At 41.1% G+C, this 16,988-nt stretch overlaps 1 protein-coding gene across 14 annotated transcripts in view; it reads left to right on the plus strand.

Moving 5' to 3' along the window:
* Positions 1–16,988, plus strand: part of PDE4DIP (phosphodiesterase 4D interacting protein) — a 169,105-nt gene that overhangs the window by 26,327 nt on the left and 125,790 nt on the right. For 11 of the 14 annotated variants that reach the window (XM_074370303.1, XM_074370308.1, XM_074370304.1 and 8 more), the window contains exon 4: positions 11,820–11,930. In XM_074370303.1, the coding sequence (XP_074226404.1) occupies positions 11,820–11,930 (111 nt within the window). The other 3 variants (XM_074370305.1, XM_074370309.1, XM_074370307.1) reach the window with 3 other exon arrangements.

The raw sequence follows: 16,988 nt of genomic DNA on the forward strand, positions 1-16,988 counted from the left end.
AGCTATGCAGATATAAAGTGGCAGAGCCAAGGCAATTCCAAGAGCCAAGGTTCTTGGGGAGATGCGAGGACCATGCAGAGAAGGAGAGGTTGCATTAGTGAAATGTGTGCAGTTGGTTTTAGGCGGAGAATCAAAATAGCAAACTCTACAGAAAAGCCCTGGAGGGGTGGAGGTCTGTGGCTTAAGGTCTAGAGAAGGCCTCCACTGCCCTCCCCTGTTTACACATTTTCTAACAATGTTGTCTTTAACAGAAAAATACCAATGAAACCAGCTACAACATTTGCCTAATTATAGTCTGAAACTAGCTTTTCCTGGCAGTCTGAATCCAACCACAGTGAGTCAGCCCGTTGAGGCCCCACCCATACTTGCAAATTTCTCCACTTGGGTCTTAAAGTTCGTGCGGAGGATAAGTCTTAAAAGAGACTTTTCTACCTCTATGGCAATCTAAGTTACCATGGCCTGGGGTTCCTGTTTAAGTGAATCTGGGTCATGCCAGTGCTGCCTTTCGGTCCAGTTAGTTCAGTGCTTCTTGAGTGTGTCTCTGTAATTGCAGCCTTGGAAAATGAATGCTACTGGTGAAGCACACTTTCTTTTTTTTTTTTTTAAATGGTGTTTTGCTTCTCAAACCACAGGGCCCCAAGCATACTGGTTCTGACTTTACTAGTGTCTTGAGACTTTCAAAAAGTTCTTAGATGAGAAGGGAAGGGAGGAAGTCCTAAACATTCAACAATCACAAACACAGAATTTTCTTCTTGTTAAACATGACTTTTCAGAGGGATTCTTCTACATAGTCATTCTGCAGAGCTTCAGCCCAGTTTTCATTCCTAAGCAACATTGCTAAAGATAGGCATCAAATCAAACACTTGTTTTCTTAAGAACTATGAGTAAAAAGGAATGATTCTGAGTGCTGTGGAGCATGCAGAGATGTATACGAATTACCATCCTCGGAGAGCATATGCTCTGATTAGGGACAAAGAAATTTAAATTACAGAAAAAAATTTTTTTAACAAATCTGAGTACTTGGATTGGAGGAGCCAAGTCCAAGGTGGACAGAGAGGCTAGGAGGCTGTTGCAGTATTCGGTGCAAAGGTTGGTGGTCTTCACAGTAGAGGAGTGAGATGAATGGACAGATGAAAGAAGAAGAGAGTTCAGAAACAGAAGTGACAAGACTAAGCAACCAACTGGATGTATGACCAGTGAGAGAGAAGAAACCGAGTGTGACCTACCACCAGTTCATCCCTCTGGTTCCATCCCAGGCTAGGTTGTCACCTGTTGTAAATGTCTAGAGTACCTTACGCTTTCCTTTTAATAAGTGATACTATTTATTCAAAGTCTGTCTTTTCTGTTGGAATCTGAGCTCCACGGTAGCAGAGGCAGGGTTTGTCTCATTCACTACTAGATACAGTGATTGGCATAGAGCCTAGTACATAGTAGGCATACCTTTTTCTTTCTTATTGTGTTTTGGTTGAATGACACCAAGCTTTCTTACTTGGGCAACTAGTGATTGATGCCATCCATTGAGAAAGGGAATGACTGGAGCAGGCACATGAAGTTCTCTTTATAATCAGTAAAAGAACAGCAACAAAACCCAAAAACCAGTAAAGTGATTTTCATTTCTGGAAATAAAATTAAGGAGATCCTTCCTATTCTTAAGGAACTCTAATCTAATTGACTAAACAGTCAAACAGATAATCTTGGTAATAATAATAGATACATAATGCTGGGGCGCACTCAGGAGGGGCCCTTGACCCAGACTTCAGATAGGCTTCCTTTAGTAGGTAATATCTACAAAAATATAAGCAAATAAAAGTAAATAGATGTTTCTGGGGTAGATATAACTCAGTGGCAGAGCATGTGCTTGGCATGCACAAGGTCCTGGGTTCAATCCCCAGAGCCTCCATTCAGCAGAACAATAAAAATAAGTAAATAAAAATAAATAGTAGGCAATATCTAAACCAAGTCCTTAAGAGCTAGTTGGAGATAGTTAGGTTGGAGCTGAATGGGAGGTGAAGAGGGATGACTTTCCAGGCTGACACTGCTACCCATGAAAAGTTCTAGAGGCAGCAGAGAGTGAGCTCAGAAGTGAGAGGCTCTTTGTCACGACTGGAGCACTAGAGCTTTGTTGGGGTTCAAGTTGGTTGTATCTCCCTGTCCAGCCACCACTGATGGCCAAAGCCTTATTGTTGCAGTCATGCTTGTTCGTGGTATCACTGTGTACTCAGCTCTTATGCCTAGAGAAAGTCCTGATTGTGCCTTTGAAATCTCCATCTTTCCCAGAGAAGGATGGAAAAAGAATTGAAAATCTAGAAAAATGGGTGAGGCCATATAGCGACATGTCCCCTCCTGAGTCCTGGAAGCTCAGCACATAATCTTCCTGGATCGAACCAGCTGTGAACAAACACCATCAAGCCCTGCTGGTGTTGGTCGGGCCAAACTGAAGGAGAATCTTCAAGCCTAGGAGTCCTTGGGAGCTCCCAGCATCGGTGTGTCTCAATTGTTATTTCAGCCATGGAGCTCATTGAACTGCCTCTGACGGTGCTATTTCTGGCTGGGCCGGTTATTTTTGGTGGCCGGGGAAGTTGTTACTTGTTTTGGTTTGGTTTTACATAGTTCGTTGTGCTATAATGTGATGATGACGACACCCTGTTTTTCCAGCCTCGGGGGTGGTGTGGGTGTGTATCTTGGTGGGGGAGGCTGCAGGAACATCGTCGGAACCCCTATCCTTTATCTACACGATGACGCTGCCCAACATACGGTTTATTTATCTACCTGATGTAATAGTGCTGTTGTTAGCTGTCTTGTCATCAGGCCAGTTATTTCAAGAAAAGGCTGTTCAGAGGATGGGTATCAGTGTGCTTCTGCATTTAAGGGAGAAAATGGAATGATATTATTAAATATTTTATCATTTAAAAGATTCTGAAACTCCCCACATTATGTTGAATCTTCAGAAACAGTTTCAAAAGAAAGGTTTGTTTGTTGTGCAACCCAAAAGAAAAAAGGCCAGATGTTTGTAGAATTCTCAGTCTACTTTCTGAGGCAGACATCAACAGCTGACTTCTGGAACACTGGACAGAAACCCTGTGTGGCAGTGAAAGGGTTGATGAGTGGAAGACCACGTTGGTTGACTTTGACATTTTCCTTGTTAGAATGTTCTGCAGAAGTTACAACTATTCTTCAGGACAGCTGAATGAGCATGCTTTTCCTGTGACAAAATATAGAGTGGATCGTTTATTTTCTTTCTGTTTCATCTAAAGATTGTAACAAAATTCTCACTTTTGCTAGAACACAGTAATCCATAAGTATTCAACATTGAGAGCCACTTAGAGGATAGTTCACCTAACCTTTTATGTTAGGGCCCCATAATCTGAGTAGGATTAATACACATTTAGAAGTAGTTCTAAACCATTTACTTTTAACTGAATTGAATTGAATTGAATTTGAACTGAAACTTTATTATAAAAAATCCTTTGTAAAAGCAAAGTACTGGACTTGATTTCACAGCTTTGGTTTTTTTCTTTTTAAAGTAACAGCATTATTAAAATGTAATTTACATACTGTGAAATTCACCCTTTTAAAGTATACAATTCCATGGTTTTAGTATTTCCAGTGACTCATTCAACAATTACCACTCTCTAGTTCCAGGACATTTTCATTACACCCAGAAAACCATCATACCCATTAGTAGTCACTTCCCATTCCTTTTTCCCCCAGGCCGTGGAAATCACTCATCTGCTTTCTCTAGGATTTGCCTAGTCTGAAAATTGTATATAAATAGAATCATACAATATATGACTTTCTATGCCTGCCTTGTTTCATGTTATATAATGTTTCCAAGGTTCATCCATGTTGTAGTACTTTATCCTTTTTATAGCTGAGTAATACTCTATTGTACGGATATACTAAACTTTGTATATTTATTCTTCTGTTTTTGGATATTTGGGATGTTTCTCCTTTTTGACTCTTGTGAATGATGCTTCTGTGAACATTCATACACAAGACTGTGTGTGGACATATGTTTCATTTCTCTTGGGTATATACCCAGGAGTGGAGTTGCTGGGTCATATTTGGTCACATAATAACCTTATGTTTAATCTTTTGAGGACTAGCTTTGGTTTATTCATCTTGACAATGGAGAAAACCATGTTTTATGTAGGTTCAAGTGGTCAGATCCTCTAAGGTCACAAGGAAGAATACTTTTGAAAAGATGCAGGGACCTGAGGTGGCAGCAGAAATACCTTATTATTCACAAGGGAATCCTAGATTCACAGGGGTCATTTAGTGTCATAATTAAAATCCTGATGAGTATGAAATAGAGGTCAGACTGTTGGAACCTGTAGTCTGTGCTCCACTTTCTAGATGAGCAAGTCAGCTAACCTCTTGATGTCTCGCTTTCCTGGAGAGTAAAATGGGGATAATGATTTCTAATCTGCTTACTTCACAGTGTCATAATGAAGATAAAATGAAATAATACATATATAGAAGTGCTTTATACATTGTCAACTACTGTGCAAGTGATTGTTGTTGTGAAGATAGTGTCATTATTCTATTTAATTTTGTAATACAAGTCTAAGTAATTCAAAACAGCCAGTAATCAAACTTTTGTATTCAACTTAGATTTTAATCAGAAAAGCATAGGGACTCCCAGACATATAGGTGTATTATCAATAAAATATTTATACGTGAAACAAATGATCCTCCTCCTTCTCCCTGCCCCATCCCTTCCTGTCTACCCCTGTCCTCCTATCCAAACCAAGTTGAGTTCCTGTTGGATTCCACTGGGTGCCAAAGGACAGGAAGTGTTCTCCAGCCGTGGGTGTGCCTTTCCCAAAGGGCTGTTTTGAAAATATGACAGCAAAGTCTGCGGAAGATCATTCTTAGGTCCCGGTCATTGTTGCTGATTTGTCTTGGAAGTACCATGTTCCTTATGCTCACTAATCTCCACTTCCTCTTCCTGCACGAGGCAACCAGAGCTCTCAATCTGAACAGGTAGACTCCTGCTACCTTTTAGGCATCTACTATAAGAGAGCTGGAGTGGTGCTCTGAGAGTCCTCAAAAAGTGATAGAGCTCTCATTGGTACTGCCTTTGGTAATATTGTTTCTATGAGAAAATATATTTCAAACATAGACTCTGAGGATGGCTATGGACCCTGAAAATTCTCTAGAACTCCTAGCTGATGTCTGAAGATTTTAAATAATATCCCTGACAAATAGTCTTTAGTTTCAGTCAAAATTTCCTATCTCTCATAATATAAGTGCTAAATAAATATTTGATGTATGATGTATGGATAGAGTGTGGTAATAAATTCATTACATCTGATTCTACTAAAGAATCTATTCGGTTTTTTTTTTCCCCTCAATAGAGGTACTGGGGATTGAACTCAGGACCTCATGCACGCCAAGCACCCACTCCACCACTGAGCTATACACTCTACCCCCAAGAATTTATTCTTATATCTATTTAATAGTTGCTTTCCTGTAATTCCTAGTTTTATTCCCTTTAAAATAATAAACTATTTCATAGACAACAAGAATATACAAAGAACAAGTAAAACATTTGTCCATATATCCAGTATCTAAATTTTAACACATACTATTTTCACTCTATTTGCCTCAAATTGAAAAACAGTAGTTCATACTAGAGATACAATTGTAACACTCTTAATAGTCTACCTGGATCCCAATCTCCTGACTCCTTTCCTGTAGTTAATTACTATTAAGTATTTTTCCTAAAGTCACACAATTCGAAAATAGCAGAGCTGAGATTTGATCTGAAATCTCCCTGGTCCAAAAGCTATTGCTTTTTGCACAAATATGTGCTACCCCACCTAGGTAAATATGTGTAATAGAGGTAATATTGACTGCCAATTTGTAAGTGGATAGTTAAGTGTCAAAGGTTACTTAAAACACTCTTCTCCTTTTCCTCTGCTTACTATATTATTTAAGAATATTTTTATTTTCACAAAATGTAAAAATATGAATTATCACAGATATCACAGTGGAATTGCACTGTTGCAGAAGTTTTATTATATTTGGAAAAAAGTGTCAATTAAGATGATTAATCGTTTTTAGTGGCAGGGAACTTTATTTTTAGAAGAGGGATTGGTAAGAGATTAGTATGTTTTCAAGCATTTCCATTATAAGAACTATCTGGGGGGTCTGAATATGATTAAGCGAATGTGAAGCAGTCTTTTTTGAAGGCTGACTTGACAGTTGGTTATGTTAATGGGGCGTGACACACAACAGCTGGGCTGTAATCCTCCTGCTATTGCTGGCATTGATTGAGTTCTTACTGAGGTCTTCTTTCCAGTCTGGACTAATACATTAAGAAGCGGCGGGAAGAAGAAAATAAGGAAAGAGCAGGGGGTAGCCATTAATGTTTGGAAAAAATGTTTTGAGAGAAGAGTAGTAAAGATTTCGATGTGCTGTTAGGAAAGGAAGAACAAAGATAGAAGCATGGCCCCTTGCTTAAGAACCTGCAGTGCTTATTTCCTGAGCAGTGCTGAGCTCATCCCAAGCCCTGAGAGGCCCTGATTTAGCAGGTCTAGTGTGCAGCCCAGGTATGTGCATTTTTGTTTATTAAAGCTACAAAACACAAACAAGAAAAACAAAACATAAACAATAAGCAAATGAACAATCTTCCCAGTGACCATTCCTGGCCCTCCCTCCCTGCCTTTCTCCTCACCTTTTGTCTGAGCTGAGAGCCAGGGTTTGCCTAAAGGAACAAACTCAGGCTTCTCACCCTGACTTGCAGTATCTTCCTAAAATGGTTCTTCCCTTTCTATCCTCTCTGTGCCCCTGTTACAGGACAGTGCGTGCCCTTTGTTTTAGTACAGCTGGCTCTCTGCACCTTCTGCATTGCCTTGTATTCTCCCCCAAGCCTGTACAAACTTGATGCATCCTTAAGGGAGAGCTAAAATGTCAGTTCTCTGTGGAACCTTCTCTGGTAGCCTCTTTCCTAATGTCTCTAGCTTTTTACTATTTATGCAGTTTATACTGCCCTTTGATTGTTATTTGTCATATAATACTCCCTTTTGTACAAAGTTCAGATTCTGCATTTATGTATTAAAATTAGCCTGTTAGAGTAATTTGTTTTACTTATAAAATTACCTTCAGATACGCTCTTCATCCTACAAGAGCTATTGCAATTAAATCCACTGAGGTCAAAGTCAGCAGGTCAGTTATTCATCCATTCTTTTATTCAACAAGTATTTATTGAGCACCTACTATATGCTGGGCAGCAATCTGGGTACTGTTGATACAGCAGTGAACAAAGCAGACCAACGCTGTGACTTTCTTGTAGAGTTCACATGCTAGTGGGGGAGAGATGGACAAGAAACAGAATGAATATGTAAATATAATATTTTAGAATATAGTGCTATGGGATAAAAAAAAAACAATGAAGGGAGATTTGGAATGCATAGGGTGAGTTACAGTTTTATACAGGGCAGTCACCTCACTGAGGAAGTGACATGTGATGAAAGACTTGAAGGTGAGGAAGAGAATCATGCACATAACTAAAGAAAGAGCCTACGTTCAGAACGTCAGTAGGCTCAAAGGCCCTGGGAGGGGGTGCTGCTATTTTTGAGAAACAGTAAAAAGAAACAGCGTGGTTAGAGCAGAGTGTAGGGGGGAGTAGTAGGAAAAAATAACAAAAGAGAGGGCAAAGGGAGAGGCTCCAGATTATGCTGGGCCTTGGGCCTTATGGGCTATGGGCTAATGGGACAGTTTAGCTTTTCTCCCTCAGTTAGTTGGGAAGCCATTGGGCGTTTCCAGCAGAGGAGTAATCTGACATATGTTAAGTTTCACTGTGGCTGCTGTGCTAAGAATCCACTACTGGGGACCAAGGTTGAGAGCAGGAGACCAGTTAAGTGGCTCTTCAAATAATTTAGTGGAGAGAGCACAGTATCTTGGGCCTGAGTGGCGGAGGTTCCAGTGGAAGTGGTGGTAGACAGAGTCTATATGAGTTGAAAGTAGAAATAATAAGATTTATAGACAGTTGAAATGATGTGTAGAAGAAAGGCCAAGAATAACTCAAAGGTTTGGGCCCAAGCAACTGCAAATATTGAGAGGTTACAAAGTGAAGTGGGGTCCAATGGGGAAGGAGCATTCGTCCTGGGAAAGATCAGGGACTCAGTCTAATATACCACAAGTATGAGATATCTGTGTTTGAGAGGAGATTTCTACTAGGAAGTTAGATACAGATTGGAGTTTTGGAGAAAGGTCAAAATGGTCATATAAACTTGGAAATTTAAGTGAACAAAACATCATTTTTCTATAGTAGCCATTCTAGCAGATGTGGCTTCTTTGGGACTATTAAAACAAACCTTTCTATATTATTGGAAGGTTATTGAGAGTAATACCAGCTAGCCCATATTTAACACATCACGTCAGCAAAAGATGAAATACATGCAATACTAATCTACTCATTAATTCAACAAATATTTAGGAAGTGCTTCCTAAACGTTGTGCAGTGAGAATACAAAGACACCAAATATGCCTTGCCTGTCCTCAAAACACTCGAGTCTGACTGAGGTGACTGTAAACTGCACAATGGGATGAGTTGACTGGAGAGGTCTTCTTGGCTGCTTTGGGAGCTGAAGGACTATAGATAGACATTGAAATTATTGGCCCTTGGGTGGCTTACACTAGTCGGAGCGATATAAACACATGAAGAGTTAATAGCTCTTAAAGGTGTACGTAACCCTGCAGGACAAGAGAAAAGCAGTACCACGAGGGAGAAGATGAACATCTGCCAAATGTTAATACTTGCCTTAGGAGATCAAAAGAAGAAGAAGTCTTTCCAGTCTGGTGTGGCAGGGGAGGCTTTAGGTGAAATTTAAACTTGAAAAAAGAACTTGGGGAAAAAAAAAGGTGGGGTGTCTTGAGAAGGTGTGATGGGTTTTTCTTTTATTCTAAGAGTGAAGAGATGCCTGTGAAGGGTTTTAAGGAAGGGAGATGACAGGATAAGATTGAGTTTGAAAATAATGCTTTCAAAATAATGCTGTTTTTTTAAAATCTATAATACTGAGAAGAGATGACTGGATGAATTCTGGAAGACGTGATAGATAACTGTAGCCAAAGAGTTTGCTATGAGGTTTGTTGTGAGAACAGCACATTCAAGTTGAGCTGTCTCGCAAAGAGATGGACACGTAGGGCTAGGTTTTGTGTAAGAGAACTCAGTTGGAGATTTGGGGATTGTTTGGGAGGCAAAAGTGATTGCCCTAAAAGTGGACAAACTCTGAAAGAGAAAGTATAAAGAGAAAAGAATCAGAAGGCTAAGGACTAATCATCACTTAAGCACTCGCTTTAAAGAGCCAGCAAATAACAGAGAAGAAGCCAGAGAGGCAGGGATGAAGGGATCATAGGGCATGAGAGGAAACAGGCATTCATGTGCTGAAATACCTAGAGAAAGCAATATCTAGGTTGGATGAGAAAACCTGCATTCATATGTCATTTCACTTCCCATAAAACTTCTATTAAGTTATCTTACATGATGAAAGAATCCAAGTAGGCATCAAAAGCATGATTAAACTCTAAGCTAGAATCTGGCACCTGGTTCCCCCTGTGCAAAATGGAGGTAAGAATAACTAGGTTATTCCTCTAGGAGCTTAGACCTGGAAAGGTCCTTAAAATCACCTAGTTTCCAACCACTTCATTTTATAAATGAGGACAGTTAGGCCTCTGGAGAAGTGCACTCCCAAGGTCATACAGCTATTTAGTAACAGAGCTGGGACCAGAAAAGGATCTTCTTCAGTTCTAATTTAGACTTTTCTCTCCCTCACTGTTTCTAACTAAGCCTGGATGGCATTCACTTATTCTAAGAGCACAGGTGCTCACTTCGGCAGCACATACATTCTAAGAGCACAGATTTAAGGAAAACAGCTCAGTGCCTTTTAAATGTGTATTTTTTTTTTAAATGAGGAATACGTTGCTTTATGTTACCGATAGTATATGGTAAGAGATGTGTTGCCTATTTATAATCCCAACCTATCAGAGAGAATGCCCTGTTCTAATAATGCCCTCCTGAGGCCACTTTATTCACTCAAAACTTTTCTGTCTTCCAAAGCAAAGTGCCAAGTGCAACTCCTAGTTGACGCTTTCTTTCTCTCACCACCCCGGTAAGAGTTAAATCACTCTTCTGGGTTCCCACAGATTCAGTGTTTTTCAGACTTTACGACAAAACTAATTAGTGGGTCATGAAATCAATTCAGTGAGTGGGTCACTCCCAGAAAGAGAAATGGAACAGAACGTATCAGAGTGCATTGTGCATAGGTTAACATGACTGTGTGGAACTTGTACGTCAGTTTTGTGTCTGTGCGTGCACGTGCATACATTCTAGGTTGCAATTTAAAATGTAAGCAGTTTGAATAACATGGCTGGAGGACTATAGCGCAAAACACACACACCTGTATTTGTATGGCCACCTCGCTCTTGGAGGGTTGAGACTATCTTCATCTTTGTATGTCACATGCCCAACATGGGTACAAAAGGGAATGTTTATTGGAATTGTTATGAAGAATTAAGAAAGAATTAGAAGAGTGAAGAGCTGGCAGGTTGCGGAGGAAGTGAGTACTTGAATTAAGTATAAACTTTCTTTCCTTTATATTGGATGTTAATATGAATTTTTTTTCAACCTGGTATTACTGCAACTGAGACCTGTGTTTGGTATCTGTGCTGTGGGGTTGTGTCCCAGTCACCTTCAGTGTCCCGTGTGGTGTGGTATAAATAATACTTCCTGCTAATGTTGCAGCTGTCATTCAAGGATCTTAAATTGCTTCACGAGCAGGATCTGGTGATGAGTGCCTGGCTCCACTTGGCAGGTGCCAGAGTTAAGAACTAGTAACTGGGTGAAATCTCTGGGCTCCAGGCTGACGCCTCCCTCCCTCACCTCCCACCCTCTTTTTTCTCCTCATTCCTGAGAGGGAGGAGCCTTGACTTTGCCTCTTTGAGCTTGTGTAACTGGTAAACAAGAGTTTGCGAAGATTCCACCCAACTAGAAGATTGGCTCTTTCTTTGGAGGTGGTGCTGGTGTGTATGAGGGGAGGGAAGGGACATGGTAATAAAGGTCATTTATTTAACTGCCTCAGGGCTTGAAAGGTCTAGGGAGAAAAACTGGGAAGGACCTGATTAGAGGTGAGCTATTGGATCATCTAAGGAAATTAGAGCCCTCTCTGGTTAGTTGCTCAAAGATTTGCACCTGACAGAAAGGGGATAGTTGACACCTGGGCACCATTTTGTCTATGCTTTTCTCTGTAGCAACCTTATTTCTCTCTTCTGGCCAGATTCCTTTGGTTTTGTTGTGTAAATCAGCCACCAGGAGCTTACATACACACACAGACACCGTCATTTCCTTCTCTTTTTGGCAACCCCACCATCACCTTGAATTACTCCCATTCTCCATCTCCTGGAAACTTCTGGGAGTCAGCCCCCTTCTCTTTTCCAAGAAACTGGTAACTGCCTACAGTTGGGCCTGGGAGGCTCAGGGAGGGTGAAGGCCGAGTCCTAGCCTGGAGTCGGGTTACACCACTTGTGTCTGAGTTCACGCAGCATGTTCCTCTGTCAGGGATTCCGCAAATATCTCCGGAGGTAAAAAAGGAAAGTGCGCTGCGCTCCGGCACCCAGAGCAGTGAGCCCAGTCCCTCGTCCGGGAGAGAGCGCCCGCCGTCAGGGCCATGTCGCCGTAGCCTGGGCAGCGTGGCAGCCGGCTCGCTTCATGCCCGGGTGCAGCGGCACCACGTTCCTGGGGTGAGGGGGCGACTGGGCATGCTCCTCCCCATGGGTTGCCCACCATGTCTAATGGATATCGCACTCTGTCCCAGCACCTCAATGACCTGAAGAAGGAGAACTTCAGCCTCAAGCTGCGCATCTACTTCCTGGAGGAGCGCATGCAGCAGAAGTATGAGGCCAGCCGGGAGGACGTCTACAAGCGGGTGAGTGCTGGGGGCCGCGGCGCCGGCCGGCGGGGCTGCTGGGGGACCCGCCGTCGCTCCGTCGCTGTTCCGAGCGGGCTGTGCTGTGCCAGTCAGCGAGGGAGGCGGGGTCCAGGCCGGGTGACCTTGGACAAGCCCATTTCCCCTCTTCTGTGCCTGTTTTTCCTGCTTTCCTACTCTGTAGAGAGAGGGAGCTGGATTCTATTAGCTCAAACTCTGGAGTGGAACTGTGTAGAACAGTCACCTTGGGAGCTGGTGCAAAGGGCAGATTCCATGCCTCGCCCCCAAGGAGTCTGATTTAGTAAGGGAGGGGGAGCTTAGAAATCTGCATTTTTCAACAAGCCCCGGACGTGACTGGAGCAGGTAGTTTTCAAATCACACCTCTGCTTACAGAAGGGCCCTCGTAGGTCCGGCTCACTGGGGCAGGGAATGATGCTCCGGAGAAAAGGGCAGTCTGAGGACACTTCTGTTCCTTGAGAAATTCATGTTTGTTTTTGAAGATGATTATGCAGATGAGCTTTTATGATAGAATCTTAGGCATTTTCATCTTTAGAGATAGTTCACCTTAGAATGAAGAAAAGGGTACTGATGGAAGGAACAGCAGCGGCTCGCCTTGGGTGGGGTGGGAGTGGGAATGGCGGCTTCCCTGGAAGGGAGGGCTGTCTTGATTGATGGGTGAGTGAGGTGGGGAAGGCAGACGGAGAGGATTGGCTGAGTTGAGGGTGAGATGAGACAGCACCTTGGTAAAAGGACAGTGGGGTTACAAAGATTAAGCTTCCTAACTGGTTACCACATTGTTGGTTTCCTTGGCTTTCTTAGTGTCTGGGCAACAGGACCTGAAGTGGCCTGAGTGACCTGGAGCTGATGGCTTCTGACTTCATCAGAGATTCTAAATCTCCAGCTGTTTACACCAGAGGACTATACACTTATTATGAGTATCTGTGTGTGCCCTGTCCTGTCGAGAAGCTTAGGTGGCACTGCAGGCAGCTAGGTAATACCTTGGATCAGAGGAAAAACTGGCGGCTATGAGACCCAAACCACTGTTAAATTCAACCAAGATGAACAGCTAAATCTGAGGGACTTAGCCCTATTTTCTGTCTTTCCTAGACTTCCATGTTTTAATTTGTATTTCCCTGAATTGACCCAGACTCATCTTTCATCTTTCATGTCTCTGTAGTAAGTGTGCCTTAATGGAGCTGCCAGGGGTCAAGGAGGGCATTGCCAAGTGAGGGTGGGTAACTCAGAGGGATGGTAGAGGGGAGCATGAGTGGCAGTATTTGCCTCGGCATAGGCATAGTGAATGAATTTGTTCATTGTGCAGAGGGAGGGATGTTTTCCCATTCACTCCAAAGCAAGGCAGAATGAAGGGGCAATTGCTTAGATAATTTGAGGAAAGGAATTTTTTTAGCTTGAATCAAATGACTGTTTGAGTCATTTTGTCTCACCCTCTGCTCTTCAGGGAACACTTTGGGTGGGTGTGAGAGGGCAGTGTTACTCTCCTGGAGAAATGTGATTAAGAAGATCATAGGAGTTGCATGGAGGCAGAGCGGGGGAAGTGGGCTACAGGACACCATCACATGCAGAGGTGACAACCCTTGTTAGACTCCATTCCCACTCAGGAGGTAGAAATGGCCCTGTTTCTTCCTGGTCTTAAATGCAGAGTAGTCAGGCAGCTACTGGCATCATATGATTTGAGGAATCTCAAACTACTGTTCCCTCCTTTCCCTTCTCTCCATGTTTTTGTCCCACTCACCTCTCACATTACTCATCCCATTTGGCTGTGATTATTTGGGAGGCACCAACCGCTTTGGGTAAAAATGCCCTTATTTGGGAAGCTGAACACATAAAGCCATTATCAATCATTAACATTATGGTTGAAATTAGTTTATCACACTATATAGTGATGAGGGATTGATAGAAACCAGGGCAGTCCTGTTTTGTTGGAAGGACAAGGGATTAACAAACCAGAAGTCAGGAGCCCTGGACAATTAGGGACCTGGGCGAGTCACTTAGCCTCTCTAAGCCTGTTCCAGCCCCTGTAGAACTGGCATTAAGAATAACGCACAGCACCATAGGCACTGAAGACTATTTGTTGAGAGTATGAATAAATAGCAGCCAGAAAGGTTAAATAAGAAGACTTATATCAAAGAACTTTCTAAACTTCATAGCATCGTACATATATGAAAGGTAGTAGTTATATACCTACTAGTAGTAATAGTTACTCTGATATTTTAAAATGAGAAAGAGGTTTGGTTCTTTTAACCTCACCCTCAGATATTTCCATGAATGTGTTGTACATTCATCCTTCTTAGTCCTTTTGTGACTCCACAAGGTCAGGACGATTAATTAGCATCCACGTTGGCCAAGAGACACAGAGAGTGATGGGCAGTGCATCACATGGTAAGTCAGGTAGTTCAGATAAGAATTCAGAGCCCTGTTCTGTGACTAAACTTAGCTTGATTTTTTTGTTGTTGTTTCATGTTGGAAGGACTCTTCTTTAAATATAGTAAAAGCATCAAATCACACCCAACTAAGTTAGAATCTGCAGTAACTTGGGTGCTCATGTGCATGCTTCTCTTAAAGAAAACAGACATTTGTGAAATACATGGAATAAAAATCTATTGTGAATAGTAATTATCTTATCATTTCACATATTTTTACTACTGCAGATTTTCGTTGAGATATTTTTAAAGAGTGAAAAATTACTGTCTTAGTGAAAGACAATCAAGCATTTCACCATGATGACTAAAGAGAAGGGAAATAGGGAAACTTCAGGAGAAAAGAACTGGAGAGAGGGTTCTGTCTCTTTCTTTCCAAGTGGCAAGTCCTCCTTTGTGTAGCTGACTGAGGGAGAGACTAAAATAGGTATACATAATTCTTAATTGTAAAGGAAGATATAAAGGTGTTTAATTTTAAGAGAAATTGTGAGAGAGAGTTATATAAAAACTTAAGTATCAGCTTCAAAGCAAGTAAATAAAAAAGGAGTTAAGGATTTCTCTCTTTCAAGCTGTTCAGAGAATTCAGAAATAATGTTAAGATTCACACTTAGGTATAGATTGATAAAATAGTATTCAGTTATACATAAGAATTGTTTCTGTGAGTCTGTCTTTATTTCTTGTTGAATGTTTAAGTTAAACTATCCTTTAGGCTTCAATTTTTGTAAATTAAACACAGGAAGAAGCTACTTACCCTCCTCATAGAACAACTGGGGAATATACCTACACAGTTAGGTACCACTGCCCCCTCTTGGTAGCAGATATTAATTGTAGGTTCAGTTTTGGGGTAGACAATACATAAAACAAGGAAGGGAGAAACCATTGCAGCACATACAGCTTGTGATTCTGGAGCAAAGTAAAGTGAGAAAACACTGTAAGTGGTCTACAGCTGAGCATGGCCCACTCCCAGGGAGACTGGCTTGTTAGCATTTCTGAACTGCAGCTGCTCTGGTGAATAATTTCTGGGTGGCAACTTGGCTGACTTCCTCGATGTTGTTGATTATCTAATCCTGCATCTTCTCATGATAGCCGAGTGTGCCGCCGCTAGAAATATGCCCAACCCTGGAATTTCTGAAATCTCTGTCTGTACAGTAAACACCCGATTCCTGAACAGCACACAAAACCACCATCCGCTGTGTTTTGCCACATGATGACTGCTCACTTGTTAAGCTTGTGTGAACTTATTACTGCTCAAGATTTGCTTTTTAAAAGATTTAAGATTCCATTCTAAGAATGGAAATTAAAGTCTGACAAGGCCAGATCCAATAATAAAAGCATCAGGAGAAACTGAATGTTATTATCATCCTGACTAAAGTCAATGTTTAAATATGACATAATTGATGTAGGAAAGTTAAAGTGGACTTGGCCTTTAGATAGGAGTTGAAAGAGTTGTTCCATTGTTTTTGGGCCCTTAAAATGACTGACTTTTTTGAGCTGTGGTTTCTCATCTTTGAGATTGGATGTTTTCCTAAGCAAACTTTGAAGTTTACACATAGCTTGTTTCTGCGGCTCAGTTTTTAAAATCAGGGTGAACAGAGGACTGACTTTACTTGCCTACCAAATTTTCATTATTTCTGCTATTCTGCTGTCACTGGGCATAATAGTTAAGAGTTCTTATGAGTCAGACAGACCTGAGATGGTGTCTTGTTTCTACCACTTGCTACCTAAGTTAACTTGGACAAAAACTTCAATTTCTCTGAGCTGAAGAGGGTGTTGTAATATAGGGTCTGGAGGAGGATCAAATGAGCTGATTAGTTGACATCAGCACAGTGCCTATCTCATGGTAATACATCCGCAGGAAATATTTGCCATCATTGTGATAAATTGAGAGATGGCAAAATTACCCAGGTTAGTCCAATTACTGAACACAATCAGTCTGGACCATATTTTATTCCAAATCAGTTTCTTCTTCCTCAGTAGTGGATTTGGGGCCGTTTGTCCTATTTGTCTCAATTCTTTATTTTAGTTTGCCCATATGTAAATAACATAGTATAATCCAAGTATCCCTATTGCAGCAAAGTTACCGTTACTCTCAAGTACAAATGTTCCTTCAAAAAAAAAAAAAGGCTAGATATGTTACCTTTTAAATAAAATATCTTATTTAGTGGTAAGTCCTTTACTTTCACAAAAATTATTATTATGACTGTGATTGGTTATATTTCAAACTTCTTTGTCATCTTGGTTTAACACCTGGAAGCTTGGTCTGATTCTAAATTCAGTTTATTTTTTAAGACCTATATTTCCTTTTAATAGAGATATAATTAATATAGTAGTTTCAAGTGTACAACATAATGATTTGATATATGTATATTGTGAGATGATCACTGCAGTAAGTCTGGCTAACATCCATCATTCCACATAGTTCAAAAAAATTTTTTTCTTGTGATGAGAACTTATAAAATCTACTCTTTTCATTAAATTTCCTTTTGCTCAATGACTAATTTTCTTTAGCCCTACCCTAATGTCTTTAGGCTTTGGAAAATGTGATGAGTAACAATATACATGCTGCTTAGTGTGCTAAGCACCCAAAAGTTCACTGAAGTCTCGGAGGAATTCCATCAGG

The sequence above is a fragment of the Camelus bactrianus genome, chromosome 9 (assembly GCF_048773025.1).
Source record: "Camelus bactrianus isolate YW-2024 breed Bactrian camel chromosome 9, ASM4877302v1, whole genome shotgun sequence".
Classification (NCBI taxonomy): Eukaryota; Metazoa; Chordata; class Mammalia; order Artiodactyla; family Camelidae; genus Camelus; species Camelus bactrianus.